Here is a 26,460-nt window from a genome sequence, read left to right on the forward strand (position 1 = left end):
GCGGCCGGGCCCTGGGCTTAAGTGCCTTTACGTCACTTCCGCAGTCCTTCCGACAGCGGCGAGGCGGGAAGCTGGACTGCCTGCGACCTGCCAGCACTGCCCTTGACCGGCCACCCACCTGAGCATCCGGAACCCACGCGAGGCCTTCAAGCCTCGCCAGGACCCGAGCATCTAGGTAGGCTGCGAGGTATCCCGCGAGCCCGGACCCACGCGTGTTAAGCAACCCTCCCCAACCGGGAAACCAAACACAGGACACACAGGGGCTCCATAAAGTAAAATACAACAAAATGTTTAATGAGCAAATTCGTATTAGCAAATATGAAACTGCCACAGAGAGGAGGAGAGGGGCAAGGGCCACAGGGTTGAGGGGTGGGAAGACTAAAGAGAACCAACTACTTAAGAAACTGGGGTGGAGACCGGGGAGGACCAAAAGCCAGGGGACGGGAGCTGTGGTCCTGCAGGGAAGAGGACAGGGCACTGAGGCCAGACAACAAAATTCAAAATAGTTTGGCCATAAAATATAAACACGCTATGTTCCTACCATGGGAAAGGAGAGGACAGAAGGGATCAGGTAAGGGAGGAGAGGCTGTTTCGGGAGGGGCTGTGGGGGGTTTCCTACCCGCCTTGATGTGCACCCAGTCCCCATCCCAACCCCTTCCCTCTGTGTCTGTGTGGGTGCATGTGTCTGTGTGGGCCTGTGTGCACTTCCCCAGTCCCCTCCCTGCCCTAGCCCCCCACCCCCCACCCCCCTTAATTGCTGCCATTCCAGTTGCTGCCGGCTGTCATTCGGCTGTCACTCCTCTGCCCTTCGTCTTCAGAGGGGGGAAAAAGGGGGGGGACAGGCAGGGGAAAAGACATCCCCAGCCAGCCCCAGCCCCACCCTCCCCCAGCCGCCTCTACCAGAAGTCCCGGCGGTGGTAGGAGTCGGGGTCACAGTACTTTGTGACAACCACTCTGTTGGCGAACTTGCGGCCGGTTAGGCCCTGCATGGCTTTCTGGCAGTCAAACACAGAGGTGAACTCCACAAAGATCTGCGGGAACAAGAGGCAGGTCTGTGAACAAAGCTGGCTCCCAGCAACAAGCCAGTGTCCATCCATCCAAGTCTAGGAAGGGTGCACAAAATGAGGGGAAAAAAGGCCTTGCCACAGGCTGCAGAAAGGGACCCTCAGTTCTTTCTGGGAGTGCTCACTCAGATGTCCTCCAAGGATCAAGGAACAAAGGAGCACAGAACAGGGACAGCACAGGACCAGAGAATAGTGGCAGATAAGACAAGTCACCTGAGCCACACAGGCAAACCATCTTAGGAGGGGTCACTTACTCTGCACCATCCACTACACAGGGTGCTCCCAAATCAAGGGCCATGCTGTGCCCAGACAACAGATGAAGACAGCTCAGAAGTTAAAATTCAAACCCAAGCACTTGATTTCACTTACCGGATTGAATCTACCTACTTCAGTATGGGAAACTGTATAAAACTAATGACCCTCTTTCTCTTTTTGTAGTTACTTGAGACACATAGAGAGGCAGAGAGATGAATGGGACAAGGCCTCTAACCACTCGACAAACCAACTCCGGCCACAAGCACCACCTTATGCATCTGGCTTACTCGTGGGTACTGCGAAATCAAACCTAGTTCCTTAGGCTTCACAGGCAAGCACCTTAACTGCTAAGCCATGTATCTCTCCAGCCACAATGACCCTATTTCAACAAGTACAACAGTTGGATTTAATAAAGGGATACGAAATAAAACTTATAGAAGAAAGTTGGTAACCAAAAAAAGAGCCTTCTTAAAACAGATTTTTGATTAGGAACAGATTTTTTCCCCCCCAGAGGTAGGGTTTCACTCTAGTCCAGACTGACCTGGAACTCAGTGATTCTCCTATCTCTGCTTCTTGAGTGCTGGGATTAAAGGCATGTGCCAACACGCCTGACTCAGACAGAGATTTTTGTATAACATATAAAACAAGAATTAGATAGCCACCAATATGTTAAAGTCAGTCTTGTTACTACTACAGTGGTATTATTTAGTGGAGAGTTACATTGGAGGGTAAGGCACTTGCCTGTGAAGCCTAAAGACTCATGTTCAGCTCTCCAGTTCCTGCACAAAGTGACGCAGGCACACAAGGTTGCAAATGTGCACAAGGGAACACACACATCTGGAGTTCCATTGCAGTGGCTGGAGGCCCTGAAGTGCCAACTCCCTACCCAGCCCCCAATTTTAAAAAAAGGCCAGTCTGTAGAACTTCCCTCAAAAAATAAATAGAAAATAGAAAAAAATATTTATCTTACTAGGCATGGTGGCAAATCCCAGCACATGAAAGGCAGAGGTAGAAGAATCACTGAGACTACATAGTGAATTCCAGCCAGGTCAGCCTAGGCTACAGTGAAAAACTACCTCAAAACACAGCACAAACTTCCAAAACAGTTTACTGGGCCCAAAATTCAGTAAGACAGCCTGAACTACACACATTAAAATAAAAAAATAAAAATCCAGGAGTGGTGGTGCATGCCTTTAATCGCAGCACTAGAGAGGCAAAGGCAGGAGGATTGAGGAATTCGTGGCCACCCTGAGACTACACAGTGAATTCCAGGTTAGCCTGGGATAAAGTGAAACCCTACCTCGAAAAAACAAAAAATAAAAAATAGTCCAAGCGTGGTGGTACACACCTTTAATCCCAGCACTAGGGAGGCAGAGGTAGGAGGATCACTATGAGTTCCAGGCCACCCTGAGACTACATAGTGAGTTCCAGGTCCGCGTGGGCTAGAGCCAAACCCTACCTCGAAAAAAGTTTAAAAAAAAAAAAAAAAAAAGAGCTGGAGAGATGACTTAGCAGTTAAGGCCTGCAAAGCCAAGGGACCCAGGTTCAATTCGTCAGGACCCACATAAACCATATGCATAAGGTGGGGCATGTGTCTGGTGTTTATTTCCAGTAGGTGGAGGCTCTGCCGTGCCCACTCTTTCTCTCCCTCCCTCCCCAAATAAATAAAAATATATTTTTTTAAAGTTGCAGATCTAGAGCCGGGCGTGGTAGCGCACGCCTTTCATCCCAGCACTCAGGACACGGAGGTAGAAGTTCGAAGCCACCCTAAGACTATATAGTGAATTCCAGGTCAGCCAGGACTAGAGTGAAACCCTACCTTGAAAAAAAAAGTTGCACATCTGTTATGGAGGTAACTCTCTGATCAGATCTGAGCCCACTCCATGGGAGGGAATCCATGCCTGATACTGAAACCTAATCAAACGCCTATGGCCAGTGAGGCCCTAAGACCCAAGGAGGAAACTCCTACTGCTACCTAGATAAATGGGCATATTATGCCCACCAAATTCTCCTCTAGATTGTTATGTTTATGCCTATGGATTACTGCTGCTCTCACTTTTGGTTAAGAGAAGCTTTTCCTTTCAGATGGTGGTAACCACTGGGATGAGTCAAAACTCAAAGTGGGGGCTGGAGACATGCCTTAGCTGTTAAGGCGCTTGCCTGTCAAGCCTAAGGATCCAGGTTCAATTCTCCAGGTCCCATGTAAGGCAGATATACATGGTGTCATATGCACCTGGAATTCATCTGCAGTGGCTAGAGGCCCTGGCGCACCCATTCTTTCTGTCTCCTTCTGTTTCTAATAAAGTTTTTGAAAACATTAAAAAAAAAAAAAACAAACTCAAGGGCTGCAGGGATGGATGGCTTAGTGGTTTTAAGGTGCTTCCTGCAAAGCCAAAGGACCCAAGTTTGATTCCCCAGGACCCACATTAGTCAAATGCACATGGGGGGGTGCACTTCCCTTGCAGTGGCCGGAGGCCCTGGTGTGCCCGTTTCCTCTCTCTCTTTCTCTTCCTTCCTCCCTCCCTCCCTCCCTCCCTCCCTCCCTCCCTCTCTCTCTCTCTCTGGTCCCCTCCCCCTTTCTGTGTCAAATAAATAAATAAAATCAAAGTGCTGAGAAGAAACTACAGTGGATTGTTGGGCACTAAATGAAACATCTGTATCACACCAAGGCTGAGAAGAGGTGGCAGAGAAAACAATAAAAGCCAAAGAATGGGGAGGAGTGCTTTATAGCACCATTTCCAGACACAAAGTGGCAGTTGTATTTATGACCTCACAGCAGTTGTTGACATCTGCACAAGACCTGCATAACATGAGGACAAAAATGACATGCCCAAAGGCTGGGCATGGTGGCACATGCCTTTAATCCCAGCACTCGGGAGGCAGGAGTAGGAGGATCACCACAAGGTCAAGGCCACCCTGAGACTACATAGTGAATTAGGTCCGCCTGAGCTAGAGTGAGACCCAACCTCAAAAGTGGGGGGAGGGGGGCTAGAAAGATGGCTCAGTGGTTAAGGCACTTATGTGCAAAGACTACTAACAACCCAAGTTCAATGTCTCAGTACCCATGTAAAGCCAGATGCACAAGGTGGCATATGCATCTGAAGTTTGTTTGCAGTGGCTGGAGGCTCTAGCATGCCCATTTTCTCTCTCCCTCTCTCTCTCACTTTCTCAAATAATTAAAAAAAAAATTTTTTTTAATGACAAAGGAGGGCCCAAAGAGATGGATCAGTGGTTAAGATTGCATGTTTATAATGACTGGATTCCATTCTCCAGTGCCCACAGGAAGCCAGATGCAGAGGGGCAAATGCCTTTGGGCTTTAGTTGCAGTGGTAAGAAGCACTGATGTGCCATTTTCTATCTCTCTGCTTGCAAATAAATACTAGCCAGGTGTGGTAGTGCACAACTTTAATCCCGGCACTCGGGAGGTAGAGGTAGGAGGATCACTGTGATTTGGAGTCCAGCCTGAGATACAGGGAGACCCTACCTCAACTAAAAGAAAAAAAACAAAACAAAACAGAAGAGTAGCTGAGTGTGTATTGCACATGCCTTTAATCCCAGCACTTGGTAGGTAAAGATTAGAGGACCACCATGAGCTCGAGGTCAGCCAGAATTACAGAGGAAGTTCCAGATAAGCCTGGGCTAGAGACCCTACTTTGAAAAGTAAATAAATAAACAAGCAAACAAACAGAAAGGGGACAAGTTGAAAATAAGCAGTCATTGGAGTGGAGGACAAAGAAAGGTGGTGGGTAAGGGGTATGATCAGAGTACATTGTGTATATGTACGGAGGTTGCCAATAAAACTTTTTTTAAAATATTAATTGTGGGGCTGGAGAGATGGGTTAGCCATTAAGCATTTGCCTGTGAAGCCTAAGGACCCCAGTTTGAGGCTCGATTCCCCAGTACCAACATTAGCCGTATGCACAAAGGGAGGCACGTGTCTGGAATCCATCTGTAGTGGCTGGAGGACCTGGCGTGCCCATTCTATCTGCCTCTTTCTCTCTCTGTCAGTCTCAAATAAATAAATAAAAATAAACAAAAATAATTTTTAAAAAATCAGTTGTGAACTGGAGAGATGGCTTACCAGTTAAGGCACCTGCCTGTGAAGCCTAAAGGACTCTGGTTGATTCCCTCAGTACTCATGTAAGCCAGATGCACAAGGTGGTGCGTATATCTGGAGTTTGTTTGTAGTGGCTAGAGGTCCTGTCATTCCCGTTCTTTCTATTCCTCAATCTGTCTCTCCCTCAAATAAATAAATGCATAAAATATTAAAAAAAAAAAAAAAAACAATGTGGGCCAGGTGTGGTGGTACACGCCTTTAATCCCAGCACTCGAGGTCAGCCAGAATTACAGAGGAAGTTCCAGATAAGCCTGGGCTAGAGACCCTACTTTGAAAAGGAGGTAAGAGGATCGCCGTGAGTTCAAGGCCACCCTGAGACTACAAACTGAATTCCAGGTCAGCCTGGGCTACAGTGAGACCCTACCTCAAAAAAAAAAAACAAAAAAAAAAAACCAATGTGGGCTGGGGCGATAGCTCAGTTAAAGTACTCGCCTGCAAAGCCTAAAGACCCAGGATTAATTCCCCTGTACCATGATAAGCCAGGTGCATAAAGTGGCATGTTTCTGGAGTTCAATTGCAGTGGCTAGAAGCCCTACTGTGCCCATTCTATCTGCCTCTTTCACTAATAATGAACATATATTTTTTAAAAATCAGTTATATACCGGGAAAAGGGGTAGGTTAATAAGCTAAAGTAGATAACATAAAATACTGATAAAGCTGAGTAATGAGAACTACAACATGTTATAACTTAAATAACAGGCGCTGGGAAGACAGCTGTCAGAAAAGCTGAATCCTAGCTCAGAGAGACCCTGTCTCAAAGGAGTGGGGAGCACCTGAAGAATGACGCTCAAGGTTGTCCTCTGGCCTCTACATGCACACCCATGGAACCACATGCATATGCACATGCCCATACATCACTACCAGTCTCTTAGGCATATTAAAGGTAATACAAAGTTGCAGAACACAACAGAAATTAGCAGTGTGGTGATCCACACCAGTCATCCCAGCACTAGGAAGGCAAGGGAAGGCCAACCTGGGCAACATAGCAAAACCCTCTCTCAACACCACCAAAAAATGTCAGCTGATCCCAGAGGCCACCTAAGGCTTCTACTGCAGTACCAGACTGAAGCACAAGGTGACCTATCAGCTAGTGCACAGACACAGGCAGGAGCTTCAGGGAGAAGAGAGCCTCTGTGGGCCATCTTCCTCATAACACGACCTTCTCACTTGCCTCTACCCTCCCAAGATGCTCTTTGAACCTCATCCAGTCCCATACATCTGTCCAGCTAACTGCTTCCTAGCCATCTCTCTACAGGGGTGTTGATGAAACTCAAAACCAGCTGGCCCAACACTAACTATTGCTGCCAACTTACCTCCTCACTGTCCTTTCTCACCTGACAATCAGCATCTCCTGGCCCTTCTTCCTCCCTCAGCAAACCCAAACCAATCAAGGTCTAAGCAGTTAAAGCCTCAAGTCTCAAAACCTATCTACTTCTGTTCAGCCCATTACTATAATTACAAACCACTACAGACACAGTTATGCTCTGAAGGTGTCAATGGACCCACTTCAAATTCAAATTCTAGAGTGTACAGCTGGCTACAATGTCACCAGATGACAGGATCTTACAGGCCTGTCCGGCACAGGACTGCACTTTAAAAGACTGCCATCTTTCAGCCAGCTTAATCCAAGAGACTCTTCAGATCACTCTGCTCATGCTTGGGTCCTCTCTAATCCAAATAGCTAACATCACATTGGCCCTTCTCTCTCCTTAAAACACGACTACTACTACAGAAAAAAAGCCTGGGCTTCTAAAGGTCACAGGCCATTTCCAATCCACCTTGCAGAGTAGACCTCTCCCTTCACAAATCCTGCTCATGCTCATCCACACCAAGGGATCCAGAGAATGAATGACTATCAAACTCAGGCCTCCTCCAGTTCTTCCTCCTCACTCCTGCTGAGCAGGGCTCAGCTCCTACAAGTGTCCTCAGGATCCATCTGATTGTGGCCAGAAGTTTCATTCACAATGAATCTTCAGTTTAGATCAGTTTGGCACAGTATGAATTCCATAAATATGCCTGCCAATCAGGTGGATGAATGCCATTCACATTCCCTCAGCACCACCTCTCTGGTAGTAGTAAGGCGCTTAGACCTGTCACGGTACAGAGTTGATAGGAATTAATTGATAAGTGAAGCCTGGCTGTGTGGCTTGTCACCTCTCACAACCCATGGATGTGCTCAGGGGCTAATGGGAGAACACACTTCAGTGGAGTTCCTAGTACACAACACACAGTACTGTGCTGACTGCATTTGGTACTTTTCCCCTCACCTCACAGACAAAGCAAAAGATCACCTAACAAGGGAGAGGAAAACCTAGGCTTTGAACCAATGTTGCTTCAACACAGAGGCCAAGCTCTGTCTTACGGACAGGAGGCCACCTATGTCAGGAAGGGTTCTCTGCCAGGGGTGTGGAGGAGGGAGGAGATAAGTGAAGGCAAAGGGGGCATCCTGACCTTTCCACAGCCAGGCACCTCGACGCCATCCACCGGCCGGGGGATCTCAATGGACTTGACAAGCCCATACTTGCTGCATTCATCTCGCACATCCTCCACAATCTCCTCATACTCCTCATCATCAAGCAACTCTTCCGGCAGCACCATGTTCATGAGGCACAGGACCTCAGTCGGGTGACCGCCCATCTGCACCTGAGAACTCATGAGGCCTGGTACTTGCAGAGTCACAGGTGTCTGATTGATGGTGCTCTGTGGGATCAAGAGAGAGCAGGGATGTTAAAGGATGGTTCAGAGCAGTCTCCCTCCACTCAAGCCTGTGCCCTCACACCCAACAAGGGGAGGACCATTCTTACACATGAACACCTATGCACCCCACTCCCCACATCCCCTCCTCCCATGAAAGCTGGGGCAGAACTTAAAAAGAATCTTCCCATGCAGCCCTTCCCACCCACCAGGGCCCCTCTAGCCAATGGAAGATGACGTGCCGGGAGGCTCACCAGCGTGGCATTCTTGGCTCCCACACTCGCCCTCTGGACAAGCAGCTTCTTGTCCCCTAGCTGCATCCCATTCAGACCCGCAATGGCCTATGATCAGAGGACGAAGGGTGGGAGGGGTACGGAAGAGGTGCAGGTCAGGAACCAGGAGCCCCACCCTTCCCCTAAAACTGGGGTACTGGTGGGGAAAGATGGGTAGGCGAAAGGTATTGAGAATTTGGAGGCAAAACCAAGGTCAAGAGAATGAACCCTACACAAGGCCTTGCTTCAAGCTGGCCACCACCTCCCACCCTAGTCCCTAGGAATGGGAGACCAAGGCCTGGAGACAGAAAAGGAAGGGGGGAGGTGGGATATAGCCAACAGTCAGGCACCCAGGGCTCACCTGGTCCGTGACATTGATGTCCACGTACTCACAGAAGGCATAGCCCTTGGAGAGCCCTGTGGCACTGTCTTTGACCAGGTTGAAGGCCTTGAGAGGCCCAAATGATGTCAGAAGCTCCTTTACCTACAAGAGACCAAGAATATATCAAAGCTCTATCGGGCTGCAGGGAGGAACAGACAAGGGACAGAGGATTTATTTACCTGGTCATCATTCAGGTAGTTGGGTAAGCCCCCTATGAACAGCTTGTGGGCAGAGTCAGGGACCACGGTGGACACAACTCCTAAGGAGGGAAAGTATAAAGACTTTAACTCCAGTAAAAGATCATCTCCCAAAAATCTGGGGGAAAGCTGAGTGTGAGACACACACCTGAACTCTCAGCACTTGGAAGGCTAATGTAGGAGTACAGGGACAAGTTCAGGGACAGCCTGAGCTATACAGCAAGACCCTATCAAAAACATCTACAGGGAAGCCAGGTGTAGTGGTGCACGCCTTTAATCCCAGCACTTGGGAGGCAAAGATAGGAGGATCGCCATGAGTTCGAGGCCACCCTGAGACTCCATAGTGAATTCCAAGTCAGCCTGAGCTAGAGTGAAGCACTACCTCGAAAATAGAAAAAATAAAAAAAACACAAAACATAAAAACATCTACAGGGGATAGACAGATGGTTTAGCAGTTAAGATACTTGCCTGCAAAGTCTAAGGACTTAGGTTCAATTCCCTGTGACCCATGTAAGCCAGATGCACGAGGTAGTGCGTGCATCTGGAGTTCCTTTGCAGTGGCTGAAGGCCCTAGCATGCCCTTTCTCTCTGTCCCTGCCTCCCCCCCCCCTTTCACCCTCTCTAAAATAAATAAATATTCTTAAAAAATCTATAAAGCCAGGTGTGGTGGGGCATGCCTTTAATCCCAGCAACTGGGAGGCAGAGGTAGGAGGATTACCAAAATCTATAGATGGGTAGAAAGTGGCTTAGCAATTAGGCAATCGCTTGCAAAGCCAAAGGACCTCAGTCAATTCCCTAGAACCCACATAAGCCAGATGCACAAGGTAGTGCATGCGTCTGAAGTTCATTTGCAGCACCTGGAGGTCTTGGTGCCCAGTCTCTCCATCTGCCTCTTTCTTTGTCTTTCAAATAAATAAAAAATAAATTAAAAAAAAATTTTTTTAAACATACAGCTGGGCATGGTGGTGTGCGCCTTTAATCAGGAGGCACAGGTAGGAGATCACTGAGTTTGAGGCCCCCCTGAGACTACATAGTGAATTCCAGGTCAGCCTGTACTAGAAACAGACCCTACCTCAAAAAAGCAACAAAAAAAGTGAAAAAATCTACAAGGAGCACCTCAGAGGTCTTGGATAGAAGGGGAGACAAGGCCACACGCCACCCTAATCTGATAAGAACAAGCACAGAACACAAGCAAGGGAGCACAGCTGCTCCCCGACAGCAGTTTCTCACAGCAGTCCTACCACAGGAAGCTCCATCTAACCACCACAACTCAAGCACCCTGAGGGCACACACACCTACATTCACATGCTACACATATGCTGCCTGTTCGTGTGTGACCCTGGCAAGTGACCTTAGTTCGGGACAACAATCAGGCTTGAACTCAAATAGATAGACCTCTCAACCCATTAAACCACTCAGTCCCTGCATCCATCAGCCTTGATCCCTTTTGACACAAGGGGTGGGCCTGCTCTCACTACAGAAACGTAAGGAACAGAGAGATGATGGGGCTCTCAGCTGCTGACCCTTCAGTGGTGACTGAGATTCGTACTTGGGATCTGTGAAGGCTCAAATGGCATGGCGTGGTTCCATCAGATGACAAGTACAACAGGTCCTACTCCTATGCTCTCTGCTCAACTTTGGGCTCATGGGCAAGTGCCTACCTGGTTGTTCAAAGTGGCATCACAAAGACTTTACCAATACTATCAATTCTTATCAGGCCCCTCCCCCAGGTTCAGCATCACCCAAAGCAGCTATTTTAGATGTCAGCACAAAGGTAGCATACAGAGAAAGGCTAGCAGGGATTCCAGGGTCAGGTGGGCAGCCATGCCCTCACCAACTTCATGACCTAAAACAAGTTGTTTTCTTCCTCTGGGAAATGAAAAGTCCATCTACTGCTGCAGGAGCCAAACACTATGGTGAACACAAGGCAGCTCCAGATGCATGCCCGTGATCTGTGATGCCAGCATGGGGCAGGGGAAAGATCAAGTTGAAGGCCAGTCTGAGACACTTGTATCCCCCACCAACCATAAACAAACAAACAAACAAAACACTGGGAGGAAGGGAGAAAGGAAGGAGCATGGTGGCACAGTCCTGTAATCCCAATTACTCAGGAGGTCTAGGAAGAAGGATCCAAAGTTCAAGGCCAAGACTGGAGAGATGGCTCAGCAGTTAAGGTGCTTGCCTTCAGAACCTAATGACTACAGTTCAATTCCCCTGCATACACATGAAGCCAGATGCACAAAGTGGCACATGGATCTGGAGTCTGTTTGCAGTGGCTGGAGAGCTCTGGCCCACCATATCTCTCTGGCCCCTATGTCTTTCTGCTTGCAAATAAATAAATGAGTATTCTTTAAAAAACAAAAAGCCATGATGGCACATGTCTTTAATCAGAACAGTTGGGAGGCTGAGGTAGGAAAAGACTGAGACCAAATACTGAATTCCAGGTCAGCCTGAGATAAGAGCGAGACCTTACATCCAAAACAAACAAACAAAAAAAAAGTAAGAAAGAAAAAGGTCTAGAGAGATGGCTTAGTGGTGAAGCCTTTCCTGTGAAGCCTAAAGACCCCAGTTTGAGCCAATACCCCAAGACCCATGTTAGCCAGATGCACAAGGGGTGCATGCGATTGGAGTTCGTCTGCAGTGGCTGAAGACCCTGGCGTGCCCATTCTTTCTCTCTCTGTCACTCTCAAATAAATAAAAATGAAAAAAATTATTAAAAAATGGGCTGGAGGTAGAGTTTAGCAGCTGCAAAACCAAGGACTCAGATTCAATCCAGATAAATCAGATGCACAAGGTGACACATGCATCTGGAGTTTGTTTGCAGTACCTGTTGGCCTTGCTGTAGCCATTCTCTCAGTCTCAGTCTCTCTCTGTCCATCCCTCCCCTTCCCTCTCCTCAAAAAAAATTTAAAAAATAAAGTTCAAGGCCTGCCTGGGCTAGAGTGAGCTTAGACTGGGCAATTCATAAGACCCTGTCTCAAAATTAAAAGCAAAGAGGGGGCTGGAGAGATGGCTTAGCGGTTAAGCGCTTGCCTGTGAAGCCTAAGGACCCCGGTTCGAGGCTTGGTTCCCCAGGTCCCACGTTAGCCAGATGCACAAGGGGGTGCACGCATCTGGAGTTCGTTTGCAGAGGCTGGAAGCCCTGGCGCGCCCATTCTTTCTCTCTCCCTCTATCTGTCTTTCTCTCTGTGTCTGTCGCTCTCAAATAAATAAATAAATAAAATTTAAAAGCAAAGAGGGCTGAGCATACAGCTCATTAACAAGCTGCCTGCTTAGCATGCATAAGACCACAATCAAAAATATACAGATAGGCACCTCGTGTGCCCGTTCCCTATATCTCTCCCTTTCTCTTCTCTTTCTCTCTCATATTTAAGTAAATAAAATACTAAAAAAAAATATACACACACACACACACACACACACACACACACACACACACATATTACATACAGATAGAAAGCCGGGTGTGGTGGCACACACCTTTAATCTCAGCACACTGGAGGCAGAGGCAAGAGGATCACCATGAGTTCAAAGCCACCCTGAGACTACATAGTAACTTCCAGGTCAGCCTGAGCTAGAGTGAGACCGTACCTCAAAACAACAAACAAAAAAAATATATAGATAGATAGAGCCAGGCGTGATGGCACACCCTTTAATTCCAGAAATTGGGAGGCAGAGGTAGGAGGACTCACTGTGAGTTTGAGGCCACCCTGAGACTACATAGTGAGTTCCAGGTCAACCTAGGCTAGAGTAAGACCCTACCTTGAGAAACCAAACTTAAAAAAAAAAAAAAAAAATACAGATATATCACCGGGTGTGGTGGCACATGCCTTATATCTCAGCATTGGGAGAGGCACAGGCAGAGGTAGGAGTAGCACCATGAGTTCAAGGCCAGCCTGAGACTACATAGTGAATTCCAGGTCAGCCTGGGCTAGAACAAGATTGTATCGCAAAAATAAATAAATAAATAAATACACACACACAGAGAGAGAGAGAGAGAGATACATAAACCCTAACAAACCTGACTATATGCCAATAAACAAACACTTGGGCTGAAGAGATGGCTTAGCAGTTAAGGCATATGCCTGCAAAGCCTAACAACTCCGGTTTAATTTCCCATCCCTATGTAAAACAGGACACACAAAGGTGGCACATGCATCTAGAGTTTGTTTGAGCAACTGGATCCCTGGCTGTCTCTCTCCCATAGAAAACAAATAAAATGTATTAAAAAAAAAAAAAAAAACAACTTGGGCTGGAAGAGATGGCTTAGCAGTTAAGCGCTTGCCCATGAAGCCTAAGGACCACAGTTCAAGGCTCGATTGCCCAGGACCCACGTTAGCCAGATGTACAAGGGGACACACTAGTCTAGAGTTTGTTAGTTTGTTTGCAGCGACTGGAGGCCCTGGTGCATCCATTCTCTATCTGCCTTTCTCTCTCTGTCTGTCGCTTTCAAATAAACAAACAAAAAATTAAAAAAAACTTACAAGCTGGAGAGATGGCTTAGCGGTTAAGGCACTTGCCTGCAAAGACTAAGAGCCCAGGTCTGATTCCTTAGTACTCATGTAAGCCAGATGCACAAGGTGGTGCATGCATTTGGAGTTTGTTTGAGGCCCTGGCACACCCATTCTCATTCTTTCTCTCTCCCAAATAAATGTATTTAAAAATAAATAAATAAATAGAAGATAATAAACAATTATAAAAAGCAGGTGGAACATGGGATATTTTTATAATCATGGAAAATGCTAATAAAAATTTAAAAAAAGCCGGGCGTGGTGGCGCACGCCTTTAATCCCAGCACTCGGGAGGCAGAGGTAGGAGGATTGCCATAAGTTCAAGGCCACCCTGAGATGACAGAGTTAATTCCAGGTCAGCCTGGACCAGAGTGAGACCCTACCTCGAAAAACCAAAAAAAATAAAAATAAAATAAAAATAAATTTAAAAAAAATAAAATAAATAAATAGAAAAAAAAAAAAACAGGTGGGCCACATTTGTCCCAAAGTCATAACTTGCAAACTCCTGTACTTTTAATACTGTCATGAAAAGTAAAAGAATGTCCTTTCATTTTCTTGGTACACTTTACCCACACACTACAAACCAGCAGGGGGCCAGTAATGTAAATTAATTATTTCCAACACAGTGAATTTACAGCTTTACATGAGTCATCAACCAAAGCAGGCATGGTGGTAGAAAACTACAATCCCAGATATTTGGGAGGTATAGAGGATTCTAAGTTCAAAGTTCTCCCAAATTCAAGACTTGTCTAGATAACTTAGTTAAAAATACTATCATAAGCCTGGACATGGTGACACATGCCTTAAATGCCAGCACTCAGGAGGCAGAGGAAAGAGGATCACTGTGAATTCGAGGCCATCCTGAGGCTACCTAGTGAATTCCAGGTCAGCCGAGATACAGCAAGACCCTACCTAGAAGAGGAAAAAAAGGCCTATAGCAGACCATTTTTGTCTAGAAAGCAACAAGGCTCTTTGAGTTCATCCCAGTACCACAAATGTTATCAGGAGGCCAGGTGTGGTGGTGCAGGCCTTTCTTTAATCCCACCACTCAGGCGACAGAGGTAGGAGGATTACAGTGAGTACAAGGTCAGCCTGGGCTAGAGAGAAAGATCCTACCTCGAAAAACAAACAAACAAATATTATCAAGAAGTACACTGATGGGGTTGGAGATGGCTTTGTAGTTGAGGCACTTGCCTGCAAACCCAAGTTTAATTCCCTAGTACCAACATAAAACAGCTGCACAAGATGGTACATGGGTCTGGAGTGTGTTTGCAGTAGCTGAGGGCCCTGCCAAATCCATTCTCTATCCCCCCCTCTGAAATAAATATTTAAAAAAAAAAAAAAAGGCTGGAGGGATGGCTTAGTACTTAGGTGTTTGCCTGCAAAGCCAAAGGACCCAGGTTCTATTACCCAGGACCCATGTTAGCCAGATGCACAAGGAGGCACATGCGTCTGGAGTTCATTTGCAGTGGCTGGAAGCCCTGCCACATCCATTCTTTCTTTCTTTCTCTCCCTGTCTCTCTCTCTTCCCCCCTCCTTCTTTCTCTGTATTTTAAAAAGAGCACTGAAAGTACAGGTTACAAGGGGACCTGAGGTACACACGGAGGTGTACACTGCATGAAACACACCTGCAATGAATAAGCACTAGATGGTCAGGGCCTTGGCCTAGAGTCCAGCACTGACATGCATATGCCTCCCTACCCCAGTGCCTGTGGACTCCAGTGTCTCTCTATGAAGTGCAGAGATGAGTGTTTCTTCTACAAGTCCCAACCATACTGTCACCTGGTCCTCACTCATTCAGGTAGAGCTCCAGCCATGATTGTTTCCTGTACCCCAAAAAGGGCCTCAAAACAAAGCTAAATCCCACCCTACTTGTCAAAAGATGGAGCCTGCAAAATAAAACGTCACTGTGTATGTCTGCAGAGCCTGTACAGCTTGGTATAAATTACTGTGTGAAGCCAGGCGTGGTGGAGCACGCCTTTAATCCCAGCACTCAGGAGGATCGCTGTGAGTTCAAAGCCACCCTGAGAGTACAGAGTGAATTCCAGGTCAGCCTGAGCTACAGTGAGACCCTACCTCAGGGGAAAAAAAAAAAAAATACTGTGTGACATAAAAATGACAGAAAACTCACTCACCTTTCAGTGGCCCTATGTCAGCAGCTTTCACACATTGTAGGTCTGTTGTGACCTGCCTATCAAAGCTGATACTAAATACAGAAATGAGAAATGGCCTACATACAGGATTCAAATTCAAGCACATGCCTAGACACTAGAGAAACAGCCAACACCAAGATGCCTGGGCCACAAATCAACTGCTATGCTGAATGTCTGCTGATATGCACCTGCAGACATACACATGTCAATCAAGCCCTGTGGCAAAAAGGTCAGATCCAAGAGGCCACAGCAGAAAAAAAGCCCAGACATGAAGACTGTAAGCTCCACACGTCCCAGAACTACTGGTCTGGTCCTGACCCAACCACTCACAAGCTCACCCCTCAGGAACCCAGGAATGGTCCTGACACTACAACTCACAAGCTCCACATCCTCAACGAGATCACAACTTCCCCCAACCCCAGAGCCCCAGGGACCATACCCGCCAAGCTGAAAGAACACACTACTTCCTAAGCAGTTCCAGCTAGGCTGAGATAGGAAACTCAATGGATTCCCCACTCACCAGGCACATAAACAGAGGGGTTCTCTGACATGCCAGGCAGTGGCTGGTAGTCATGAGGCCTGCGAATCTTCAATGACTGACCCTGGAAGATGATGCCATCAAAAGCCATGGCCTGGGTAGTTTCATCCACTGACCGGAACTGAAGGAAAGAAGAGGCAGTAGTGAGGGACAAGAGTCAGGAACTAGACCAGCCTCCAAGGCTCTGCACTGGGTGTTTCCTCCTTTCCTTTCACTTACATGAATAAATACCACATGGCAAGCCCTGGGCTAGGCACCAGGAGTACAGAAATGGTGTCACCCCCACACAAGGGTTCATACACACTCTACCAAGTGTAGATACTATCACCCATCGCAGATGCAAAGGCAAACACAGGGCCACAAGCTTCCATAATGCTGAGGAGGCTCAAAAATGTTGAGGACAGGGCTAGAGAGATGGCTTAGCAGTTAAGCCCTTGCCTGTGAAGACTAAGGAACCTGCTTTGAGGCTCGAGTCCCCAGGACCCCCATTAGCCAAATGCACAAGGGGGCGCAGGTCTGGAGTTCGTTTGCAGTGGCTGGAGGCCCTGGCGTGCCCTTTCTTTCTTTCTCCCCCCACCCCAGGCTGTTGCTCTCAAATAAGTAAGTAAAACAAAAAAAAAATTTTTTAATTCTGAGGACAGCATGGGGAAGTGAAATGAAGTGAGGAAGCCACAGTGGTACATTGCAATAAGGTGACACTGAACTCCATCCATCACAGTACAAATCAAAATGGACTGTGATAAGCAAGAGGACACACCCAAAACCCTTTCCAGTAACTAGCATTTTTTACTGCCTCTAACTGTATTTTCTAAAGCTATTATCCATACCCAGTACATTTAAGAACTGACCAGATGCCTGAAGAAAAAAAGTGAACCACCTCAGTCAGTCCCTGTCTGAAAAGGGTAAGGGTCTGTTATGTCCTGGGAAGGACTGCATACAGTGGACTGGACCAGAATAGTCTGGAAAGACCAAGGAGGCATGCAGGGGCCAAATTAGCATCCAAGGCCATGAGGAGAACAAGAGAACACGGGAGGCAGGACGGAAGCTGCAGAGCTCACTCTAGCAACCAGACGGAAATGGACTAGAGAGAGCAGTAGGGACGGGCAGCACACACAAGCCCTGCACACCAGAGAACAAGGGCAGACAGCTCCCTGCACCAAACACTATTAACCTGTCCCACCACTTGCAACTTACCTCCAAAAAGGCAAAATTCTTGTCTTGGTTAATCTGCACAGCCAAGACTGGGTTTCCAGGGGCCTGAGTCAGTCCACCCAGGCGCATCTGAGCGTTGAAGAAATCCATCATGGCCTCCTGCAGAGGGAATAGGAGACAGGGGGAGGGCGGGGAGGGAGGTGGAGAGAGGAGGGGAAGGGTGAGAGAGGGAGACACAGAGGGGTTTGGGGGTAAGGGGAAAGGGATGAGGGGAGGGTGTGGGAGGGAAAGTGGAATATGGGTCAGGGGTGTGGAGAATAAAAGCAAGAGGAAAATGAGAAAAGGGAAGAAGCCACAGCCAAGGACAGAAGACAAGAGCAAATGGGACAGCGGGGTGTGGGGGGGGAGCCATGGGGCCCCAAACAATTAGGAGAAAGGGGAAATGTTCAAGACAGATGGAAAAAAAATCCAGAAAAGGAAGAAATACACAGAGAAGACAAGGTGGTGACAAAGGAAGAAACACCCAGTGCAAGACAGAACAGGAAAATGGTGGAAAACAGCAGGCAGGAACAGAGAGAAAAAGACAAACAAAGGGGCAGAAAGGGAGACCAGAGCAGAGGTGGAGCGAGGATTGAGGAGGAGGTTGAGTGCAGGAGCAGTAAGGAAGGAGTCGGGAGGAAGGGCAGGGTGGGAGGGGAGGAGAAAAGAGTGATGTGGAGGGATCTGGCCCTGGAGTCCGGGGGCTGGTTATCAAATGTAGCAAAGTGCAGGTTGAGAAAGTCAGAATGGACCTTACTTGCCTTCGACGATGGTAGCAAACTTTTTGTTGCTACGAGGGATCTCAGCCCCACAATATTTCACTTTAAAGAGAAATGGAAACAACTCTTTGATCTCGGGATTCTCAGGGGGTGCCACGGGAAGGGGTGGGGAGAGGGATGGGGAGAGGAGCAATGGGGAAGGTCGGGGAGGTCAGGGCTATCAAAAATAAAAGAACAGCGACCATGGGAGGGATGTGGGGAAAAAAGGATGTGGACAGACGGCAGAAAAGGAGAGCATGTCAGAAAAACTGCAGGGGCGTGCGTCGTGTGTGTGTGTGTGTGTGTGTGTGTGTGTGTGTGTGTGTCCGAGTCTCCCTCTCTGTCTCTCTCCAACACGTAGGTACGATGTGTAGGTAAGTTATGTGTGTGGTTGATCCCTGGGTTTCTGGAGGAGGTTGGGGGAAGGGAGACGGGAGAAGGGAAGAGGGAGGGAGGGAGGGGCCACCCCCAGCCCGGCCCCTGGCTGGCTCAACTCCATCGGTCCGTCTGGGAGGGGGCCGGGGGGTCTTGCAGGAACAGAGTCTTACCCGTGCAGGTTTGGGAAAGGGAATGGAGGGGAGGGCAGGGGAGGGAAGGAGAGGGCAGGGGAGAGGGCAGGGGGAGGAGGAGGGCAGTACCTCAGTGATGCCAAAAGGGATGTTGCCCACGTAGAGACGTCTGGCCTGTCTAGTCATCTGGCTCCCAACCACAGGTACCGGTGTTGGAGTCACAGCCAGACCATCAGGAGTCATGGTGGGAAGAAGGGCAGTGGCTGGAATCTGACCCGCAGCTTCAAGAGAGGTATAAATGGGGTAAAACCACATTAGAGAAACCCTCAACACAGGACTGCCAGGCACACCCTGAAAAGCCCCCTCACCCGGAAGCACCTCAGTCACTTAATTGCAGCAGCAGGGCCACCAGAGTGTAACCACTGCTCTAAAGAAGGCCATTTCCAAGAAGACCCAGGTGGAAGGCATGGCCTCCCCCAGCTGCAGGTGCTTCACGTCATCTCCTCCTTCAGCAGAGCTTAGAAAAGGCAGAAGCCACAAGCCTTCAGGTGTTAAATTCCATCTCAGCCACACACACATACAGAACAAGTGATGGTAAGAGTCCCCCCACCTAATCTCTCCAAGAGTGCAGCCAGAAGCATACCTTGCATGGCCTTGTACTGCATTGGGGTGATATGCTCAAAACCAGGTGGTGGCACATCCCAGTATTTACGGACCTTTTTCTTCTTCTCATGGCGAGGAGAACGACTGAAGGTGGGAAGAGGAGAGGGGAGGGGAGGGCGTGACACGAAAACCTCAGTCTGACCACAGTGGGCCTGCAATCCCCTCCCAGGATTCCCTCCCAGGAGCCCCTCCTTTCACCCTCCCCCCATAAGCTCTGCTCTCTCCAAGAGGGAGAGGATCCACCAGAGCTGGGCCCATGCCTGCCAGGAGTGGGGCGCTGGCTTCAAGGCAGGTGGACTTTTCCCCAGCACTCTGGCCAGGGTGGACTCAGGCCAGGTAGGGTGCACAGGACGTGAGGAAGGTGAAGAGGGAATGGACATGGGGCAGAAGGGGCAAAAAGAGAAGCTCACATCAATCCACCGTGCTCCTCTTTAGCGCCTCTGGTCAAAGGTTTGCTGGGGGGGTGGGAGGGAAAGGTATGGGGAGGAGTGACTGGGGACCCTCATCTTCCCAACACACCTCACCCCCCCAAGGGCACTGGGCCCCAGGGCTGGGGCAGGATCAAGAACAAGCAGCATGCAATCCCCCTGAGCCCTTCCAACCCCTCCTCCTGCAAACGCTCCCACCTCCAGAAAGAAGGACAGGAAAGAGCAGGAAGAAACTACACCACTGTATAGGGAAACAGGTAATAAGCAGACCCCCACACATCCTCAAGGGGTAAAGAGAACAGAGAGAGCCTAGGGAAGGAAGAGGACTTGGAACAATGCTAATAGTCCTCAGCTGGAAATTAAGCCCATTTGGATACTGTCCCTCTCTATGACAGTCCCGAAGAGGAGAGAAAGAGAACAGGAAAGAATGAGCACTCAAGAGTTAGGTACAGAGACCATCCCTAAGAAGGCAAACACAGAACCAGTCCAAGCCTCTAGGTAAGGAAACTTGCTCCAAGCAACCCACCATCACTAACAGGCAAAACTGGAAAAAAAAATCCCAGAACCAAGGGAAAACTGAATTCAACACAGGCCAAGTAGCAACCCTACCCGCTACCCACCCAGTACACAACTAGTCACGCAGCCATCAGCACAGCACAGGCCAGCTAATCTGCCTCCCAGCTCCCAGGCTGACCCACCAAGGAATCCCCAAGTTCTTGTACCTTCGTCGCCGCCTGTCCCGGGAGGCGCTGCGCTGGTCCCGGTTGCGTCGGTCTCGGCTCCGGCTCCTGCGTTTACGGTCACGGCTCCGAGAACGGCTGTGGCTGCGCTTTCGGTGCCGATTCTCCTTGTCCCGCTCTGGACAAGGGTGAGAAGAAATGGAATAAGTTGGGGAACAATGCAAGCCCAGCCCACCCTGCGTGCTGGTGGCTATGCCCCAAGACCCAGGGAGGCCACCCCACCAGGGGAAGGGAATTTAATGAAGGGAGACAACAGGCCTCCTGGGTCCATACCCAAGTCCCCACAGAACGAGAGGACCAAGGGGACAAGGCCTGGAAACGTCCCGGGGTGTGAGATACCTGAAGATGCTCAAGAGGAGCTGAGGAGCCAGAGAAGACAGAGGAAGCTGGCTCCTGGTCCCCCTCGAGGGCTGAGGGGCCTGACCCCAGGGTCGTCCCTGGGAGGGGCAGGGCTAGAGGCTGGGGAAGAGACCCAATGATGTTTTCCTGAAGAGACCAGGCAAACCCCACAGAAAAAAACCTCTGCAACCAGCTGGCACCCCCAGTCCCACCATGAGGCCCAGGGGTCAGGTGCCAGGTAAGATCTAGTAGCCCCAAGAATAGAGGAAACCCAACCCCATCCATTCCCAACCAAGTGAATAATGCATTCCTACAGAGACGAACTCTGGGAATCTGTAGCTGGTGCAAAGACTCATCCAAACCCCCATCCCAACACCACCAGAGTCCTTGTCAGTCCCTACAGCAGAAGGGAGGCAAGGCTACAACACAGGCTTCATTTGCCTCGAGGCCATGGCTAGGAACGGAACACAGCCTCAATAGCAAAGCTACAAGTCTATACAGCTCAAGGCAATGGCCATTCCACACACTTCTTTAATTCCAAAACATGACTGATTTCTCAACTATCCATCAGGAACATAAATAGATGAGCACATTAACATACTCAAAAACTTTCCTAACGCTGTCTCTTAAGAGTGATGACTTCTGAGGACAATGACAGGAAATAGCAATGAGAATCAGTGATCACAGGAGATTTTAATCTCACCACAAAACTGTTAGAGATCCTAATAGGAACTTTTTGAAATCCATCTCAATTCTATAATTCCTAATACTCATATAAGCCTCCAGAAAAGAAAAAAGAAAAAAGAAAAATCATCAGTAACAAACTGAGATGTCTCCTACAACTAGAATTTACACTAGGTATTTTCACTTCACTACTGCTTGGAAAAACACTGTTGGAGGTAAACTAACAGAAAAGGAAAAAGGTATAGGGAAATCACAACTTGTCCAAGGCCTAACAGCCAGAAATAGTGCAACCCAAAATCGAACTGTAGCATCAGCGATTAGTTGGACACCAGTCAGTACTCCTGAATGAAAAGGAGAAAACTCCAGAACTACTAATGGCAATCAACTGTGTCCTCATATACATACACGCATGGCTGAAACGAGAAAGGACGAGGCAAGCAAGGTGAAATACTGGGGCAAGCAGACAGTTACAGCACCTGGCAGCTCTGGCTCCACACCTTCCCTACAAGAGGGGCGGGCAGGCTGTGAGTACCAAGAGCCTTTTCTGCTGCTAAGGCTCAAAACCAGACCAGCCAGCAAAGGAAGCAGTGACAATGGGTATTTAAGACAGAGACAAGCTCCCTGTAGATGTAGGTAGCTGAAGAAGGGGTTGAGAAATGTAGAGATGGTCTCAGAGATTTAAAAAGAAAAGAAAAAAGAAAGAAAAAAGAAGGACCCACAGGCACAGGCAAGGTGACAAGTGGGGCAGAGTCTTCCCTATTAGAGGTACCTTTCTACACACACTGATGCTGAACAGTTAATGGTGTCTGCTCAAAATGCTGTACTATGGAGCTGGAGAGATGGTTTAGCAGTTATGTCATTGCCTGCAAAGCCAAAGAACCCAGGTTTGATTACCCAGGACCCAAATAAGGCAAATTCACAAGGTGGCACATGCATCTGCAGTTAGTTTGCAGTGGCTGGAGGCACTGGCACACCCATTCTCAATCTACCCACCCTGACTGTTTCAAATACATAAATAAGATTTTTGGCCAGACATAGTGGCACATGCCTTTAATCCCAGCGGTCAGGAGGCAGCAGTAGGAGAGGTATGAGACAGAGGCTACCCTGGGACTACAGAATGAATTCCAGGCTAGCATGGGCTAGAACGAGACCCTACCTCGAAAATAGGGGAGAAAAAAAGAAATTCAAATATGTGTGTGTGCATATACACATACATATGTATACACACATGTGTATGTATTTTTTAATGCCATATTATGTTCACATAATGGGAGTAGTTTCACTATGCCCTATGTGCCAGATCTCAGGCCCAGCTTCTGAAATCAAGAGACACATCCAGAAGCTGGAGCAACCCATCTTGAACTGCCTCAAGAGCTCGCTAAAGCAGCCCCACTCTGCAGATAGTCAGAGCTCTACATAAAGCCACGAATTCATCTTTAACATCTGGTTTTCTCTTCTGTAAATGAAAGCCAAATCCACCCCTACCAGAATATTCAAACAATCACCTTTCTCGGAATGGAGAGTTGGCTTAGCAGTTAAGGTATTTGCCTATAAAGCCAAAGGACCCAGGTTTGATTTCCCATGATCCATTTAAGCCAGATGCACAAAGTGGCGCATACACCTGGAGTTCATTTGCAGTGGCTAGGGCCCTGGAGTGCCCATTCTCTCTACCCCTCTCCCTCTCTCAAATAAGTTTTTTGAAAAATCACCTTTCTCCATCCTTCTCCAACCCTATACCCCATGTCCATGTGCCAATGACCTGCCTCTGGGGGGAGGGGGGGTCCAGGCTGAGTCTCACTGTAGCCCAAGCTAACCTGGAACTCACTATGTATACCAGGGTGGCCTTGAACTCACTGGGATCCTCTTACCTCAGTCTCAATACTGGGATTAAAGGTATGCACCACCACGCACAGCAGGATCTGACTTTCTAAGTATATTAGAGGCTTAGCATAGGCCACACCACACACTTTCATTATTATTCCATTTAACTTTAGCTCCAGCCTCTGATCAGCTAAGGCCTGAGAGTTTGAGAGGGGTAATCTTTATGACCCTCAATTTTCTCTCCATTAAAGAGGGAATAACTTTGTCCTCAGAAGGCTATTTCAATGACTCACCTAGAACTATGCAGGGGGCTGGAGAGAGGGCTCATGATTAAAGCACTTGCTTACCTGCAAAGCCTAGTGACCAGGATTCAATTCCCCAGTATCCATGTAATGATGTAATGCCCAATGCACAAAGTAGTGTGTGCACCTGGAGTTCGTTTGCAGTGACAAGAAACCCTGATGCACCCACCTCATCCACATGCTCTTTACAAATAAATTAAAAACTAAAATAAAAGAGGATACCTACTAAGCAAAACTGTAGGTATTCAAACTCAAGTATAATCAGCTCAAAATCCTAAAACTCCTAAAGCTGTCAAATACATCAGGGTGAGGAAAGTTTTTTATTCCACTGGCTCGGCTCTATTTCTGCCACTCCTCTACTCAATTTCAGCCTGAATTCAAAGAACTGAGTCCTTCCTGCAGCCCTCCGACCTCCACCTTGAAACAGGAAGCTTAATCCTCAACTGTCATGAGACAAGTACCCAAGTTTCTCTGGTCCTAAATTTCTGCTCTCTCAAATCTAATTAGAGGCGGGGAAAGCAGTTCCTTGAAATCCGTACTCGACATGGTCCGGGCTTTGTGATCACCTTCCCCCAACCACACACACACCTGTCCACTTCAGGAGTCCCCTCTTCCCCATTACCACCCACGTGGGTCAGCAACTCCTTTCTAGCTTCAAGCTTTAATTCTACCTCTAGAAGGAGCTTCCTAGAACTGAATGGCTGAAGATTCGGACGAGACAGGATTTGGTTTTCTACAATCAAGGATTTCAAGGACACTAGTCATATGGCAACTGTCGGCCTCACAAAGCAATGGGCACGGCACACAGGACCAGAGTGCAAGGAGAGCCCAGAGCCTGCGGGGCATGCCTCCTTGGGCGGGTCAACAGGGTCCCGCACACCGAGTGCCGCACCGCTGGCGGTCCGGGCAGAAACGCCCTGACAGATGAGCTCTTGGGAAATCTGGAAGTGGCAAACGGGCGAGGAAAATAGATCGCGGCTTGTGAGCACCCAAAATCGCTCAACGCCCAGTCCACGTGAAGGTGGCAAGGCCAGTCTTTACCACCGCCATTTTGGAAACAAAGGGGGCGTGGAGACCGGAGACCGTAGGCCCGACCGGAAGCGGAAGCGCCAAGGCCGCGGGAGGAAAAAAAAAAAAGCACTGAAGGAATTAATTTCACCTTTCTTTCCCAAAGGGGGGGGGCCGAAAAGAAAAAAGACCACACAGGACTTGACGCGCTCGTACAGCGCAGTACCAGCGCCACCTCCGCGGCGAACCACGTGGGCACGAGACCGCGCGACGCGCATGCGCCATAAGCCGCACCCGCTACCTCCTTCCCTCATCATGAGAGGGGGCTGTAAAAAAAAAAAAATACCGCGAGATCACGTGGGCGAGGAGCGCGCCGCGAGGGGGAGCACAGCGCAGATCTGAGGGACCCGAAGAGAAAATGGCGGGTGGGGGGCAGGGAGCGAATCGAAGATTCGCCCCGCAGCCTGGGGACCCTCACCTTGTTTATTCTCGTTGAGCTGCCGCTCGAACTCATCGAAGTCCGACATGCTTTAAGCGGCCGCGTAGGGCCCACTGCAGCTCTCTCTCCTCGCCTTGCCGCCCGCCCGCTCGCTCCGGCCGCTTCGGCTACTTCCGCCGCTGGCTTCGGCTACTTCCGGCCCCCGCCGGCACTCCGTCGCCCTACCTAATCAAGTCGCCCGCGTCCCGCCCGGCCCCCAAGCTCCGCCCCCTCGTCCCGCCCACCCCACCCCTCCTCGAACTGCCCTTTCTCCCGGGAGCCTGGTTCCGAAGCCTGGTCGGCTGTTCCCGAACGGGCACACCACCAAGGAGTCAGCAGGCCACGGCAACGGCTATTCCCGAAAACACCCAAGCGACGATTTCGCCCACTCCCCAAGTTTTCGGGAACTTTTCGGAGATGATCGTCTCAGCGTTCGGCGATTTCCGTACGTCCTTGCGTTCCTCAGCACCAACCTCCCCCCCCTACAAAGGTTCGGACTCTTCCGAAAACTCAAACCGTTCCGGTCTTCGGCTTCTAGCAGGCCCTGCCAACAGCAGTCGGCTGCATCCAACTAAACTAACCGTCCAAACCTTCAACTCTTCAGCAAGGTCTCCCCGCGCTCGCCCTTCCAGAGATTAAGCGCGATTCCAAATCTTCGGCTCTTTCCGGAGCTTCCCACTCGGTCACTCCGCCTCTTCCGGAGAATTTCGTCTCCTTCCGCCAATGCTTCGGAAAAGACCTTCACGCTCGGATGGGGTCGGGCGGCTTCGGCTTTTTCCGTCTCCTCTTCGGCTCCTTCCGACTTTGGAAACCGAAAAGGGAAGGGAGGACTGAGGCGTGGCGGGTCAGGGAGAAGGGATCTCAGGAGAGGGGGCGGGATCCTGCCTCTCCCTGTGAGGAGAGCGGCAGGGGAAGGAAAAAAAACAGAGGCCGACCTCGCGGAAGGTGTCCCGAAAAGTGCGCGAAACAAGCAGCCAGCCGGGCTGAAAAGCGCTGGCGGCCGCTGCGGAGGTCGGAAGCACCGCTTTGCGCGCTTGCGCGCGGTGTCGGGGAGAGGGGAGGGGGAGCGAGGCGTCTCTGCGCATGCGTAGTAGAGCTCGGTCGGAGGCCGGTTCTCTCACTGGTAGGGAGGTGGCGCAGTTCCATAGGAGGTTGAGCTGCGCGTGCGCAAATTTCCTTTTCAGAATGGAGGCACTCACCGCGGGACCGTTAAGCTAGGCCTCGCTCTCCTGGTTGCCTTAGCAACCGCGTACGGGCCGCACAAACGCTAGGGAGGCGGCGGAAGTACCTTCTCCAGGACCACTTTCTCTTCAGTGTCTCCTGGCGGAAGCGAGTCCACACGCACGCGCACCCCTC

At 49.2% G+C, this 26,460-nt stretch overlaps 1 protein-coding gene across 2 annotated transcripts; it reads right to left on the reverse strand.

Annotated features, from left to right (window-relative positions):
* Positions 1-273: 273 nt before the first annotated feature.
* On the reverse strand, positions 274-25,278 carry U2af2 (U2 small nuclear RNA auxiliary factor 2). 2 transcript variants are annotated; one of them, XM_004672904.3, is made up of 12 exons: positions 25,105-25,278; positions 20,455-20,590; positions 19,715-19,759; positions 19,285-19,388; positions 18,771-18,922; positions 17,378-17,494; positions 16,166-16,304; positions 8,964-9,043; positions 8,764-8,886; positions 8,373-8,471; positions 7,888-8,136; positions 274-1,031 (listed from the first exon to the last, which is right to left on the reverse strand). In XM_004672904.3, exons 1-12 carry the CDS (start codon positions 25,151-25,153, stop codon positions 897-899), a joined length of 1,428 nt encoding a protein of 475 aa, XP_004672961.1. In that variant the 5' UTR covers positions 25,154-25,278; the 3' UTR covers positions 274-896. The 2 variants fall into 2 exon arrangements, with proteins under 2 accessions (XP_004672961.1, XP_004672962.1); XM_004672905.3 differs by having other exon boundaries at positions 8,385-8,471; positions 25,105-25,277.
* Positions 25,279-26,460: the final 1,182 nt, after the last annotated feature.

Source organism: Jaculus jaculus, chromosome 14 (assembly GCF_020740685.1).
Source record: "Jaculus jaculus isolate mJacJac1 chromosome 14, mJacJac1.mat.Y.cur, whole genome shotgun sequence".
Lineage (NCBI taxonomy): Eukaryota > Metazoa > Chordata > Mammalia > Rodentia > Dipodidae > Jaculus > Jaculus jaculus.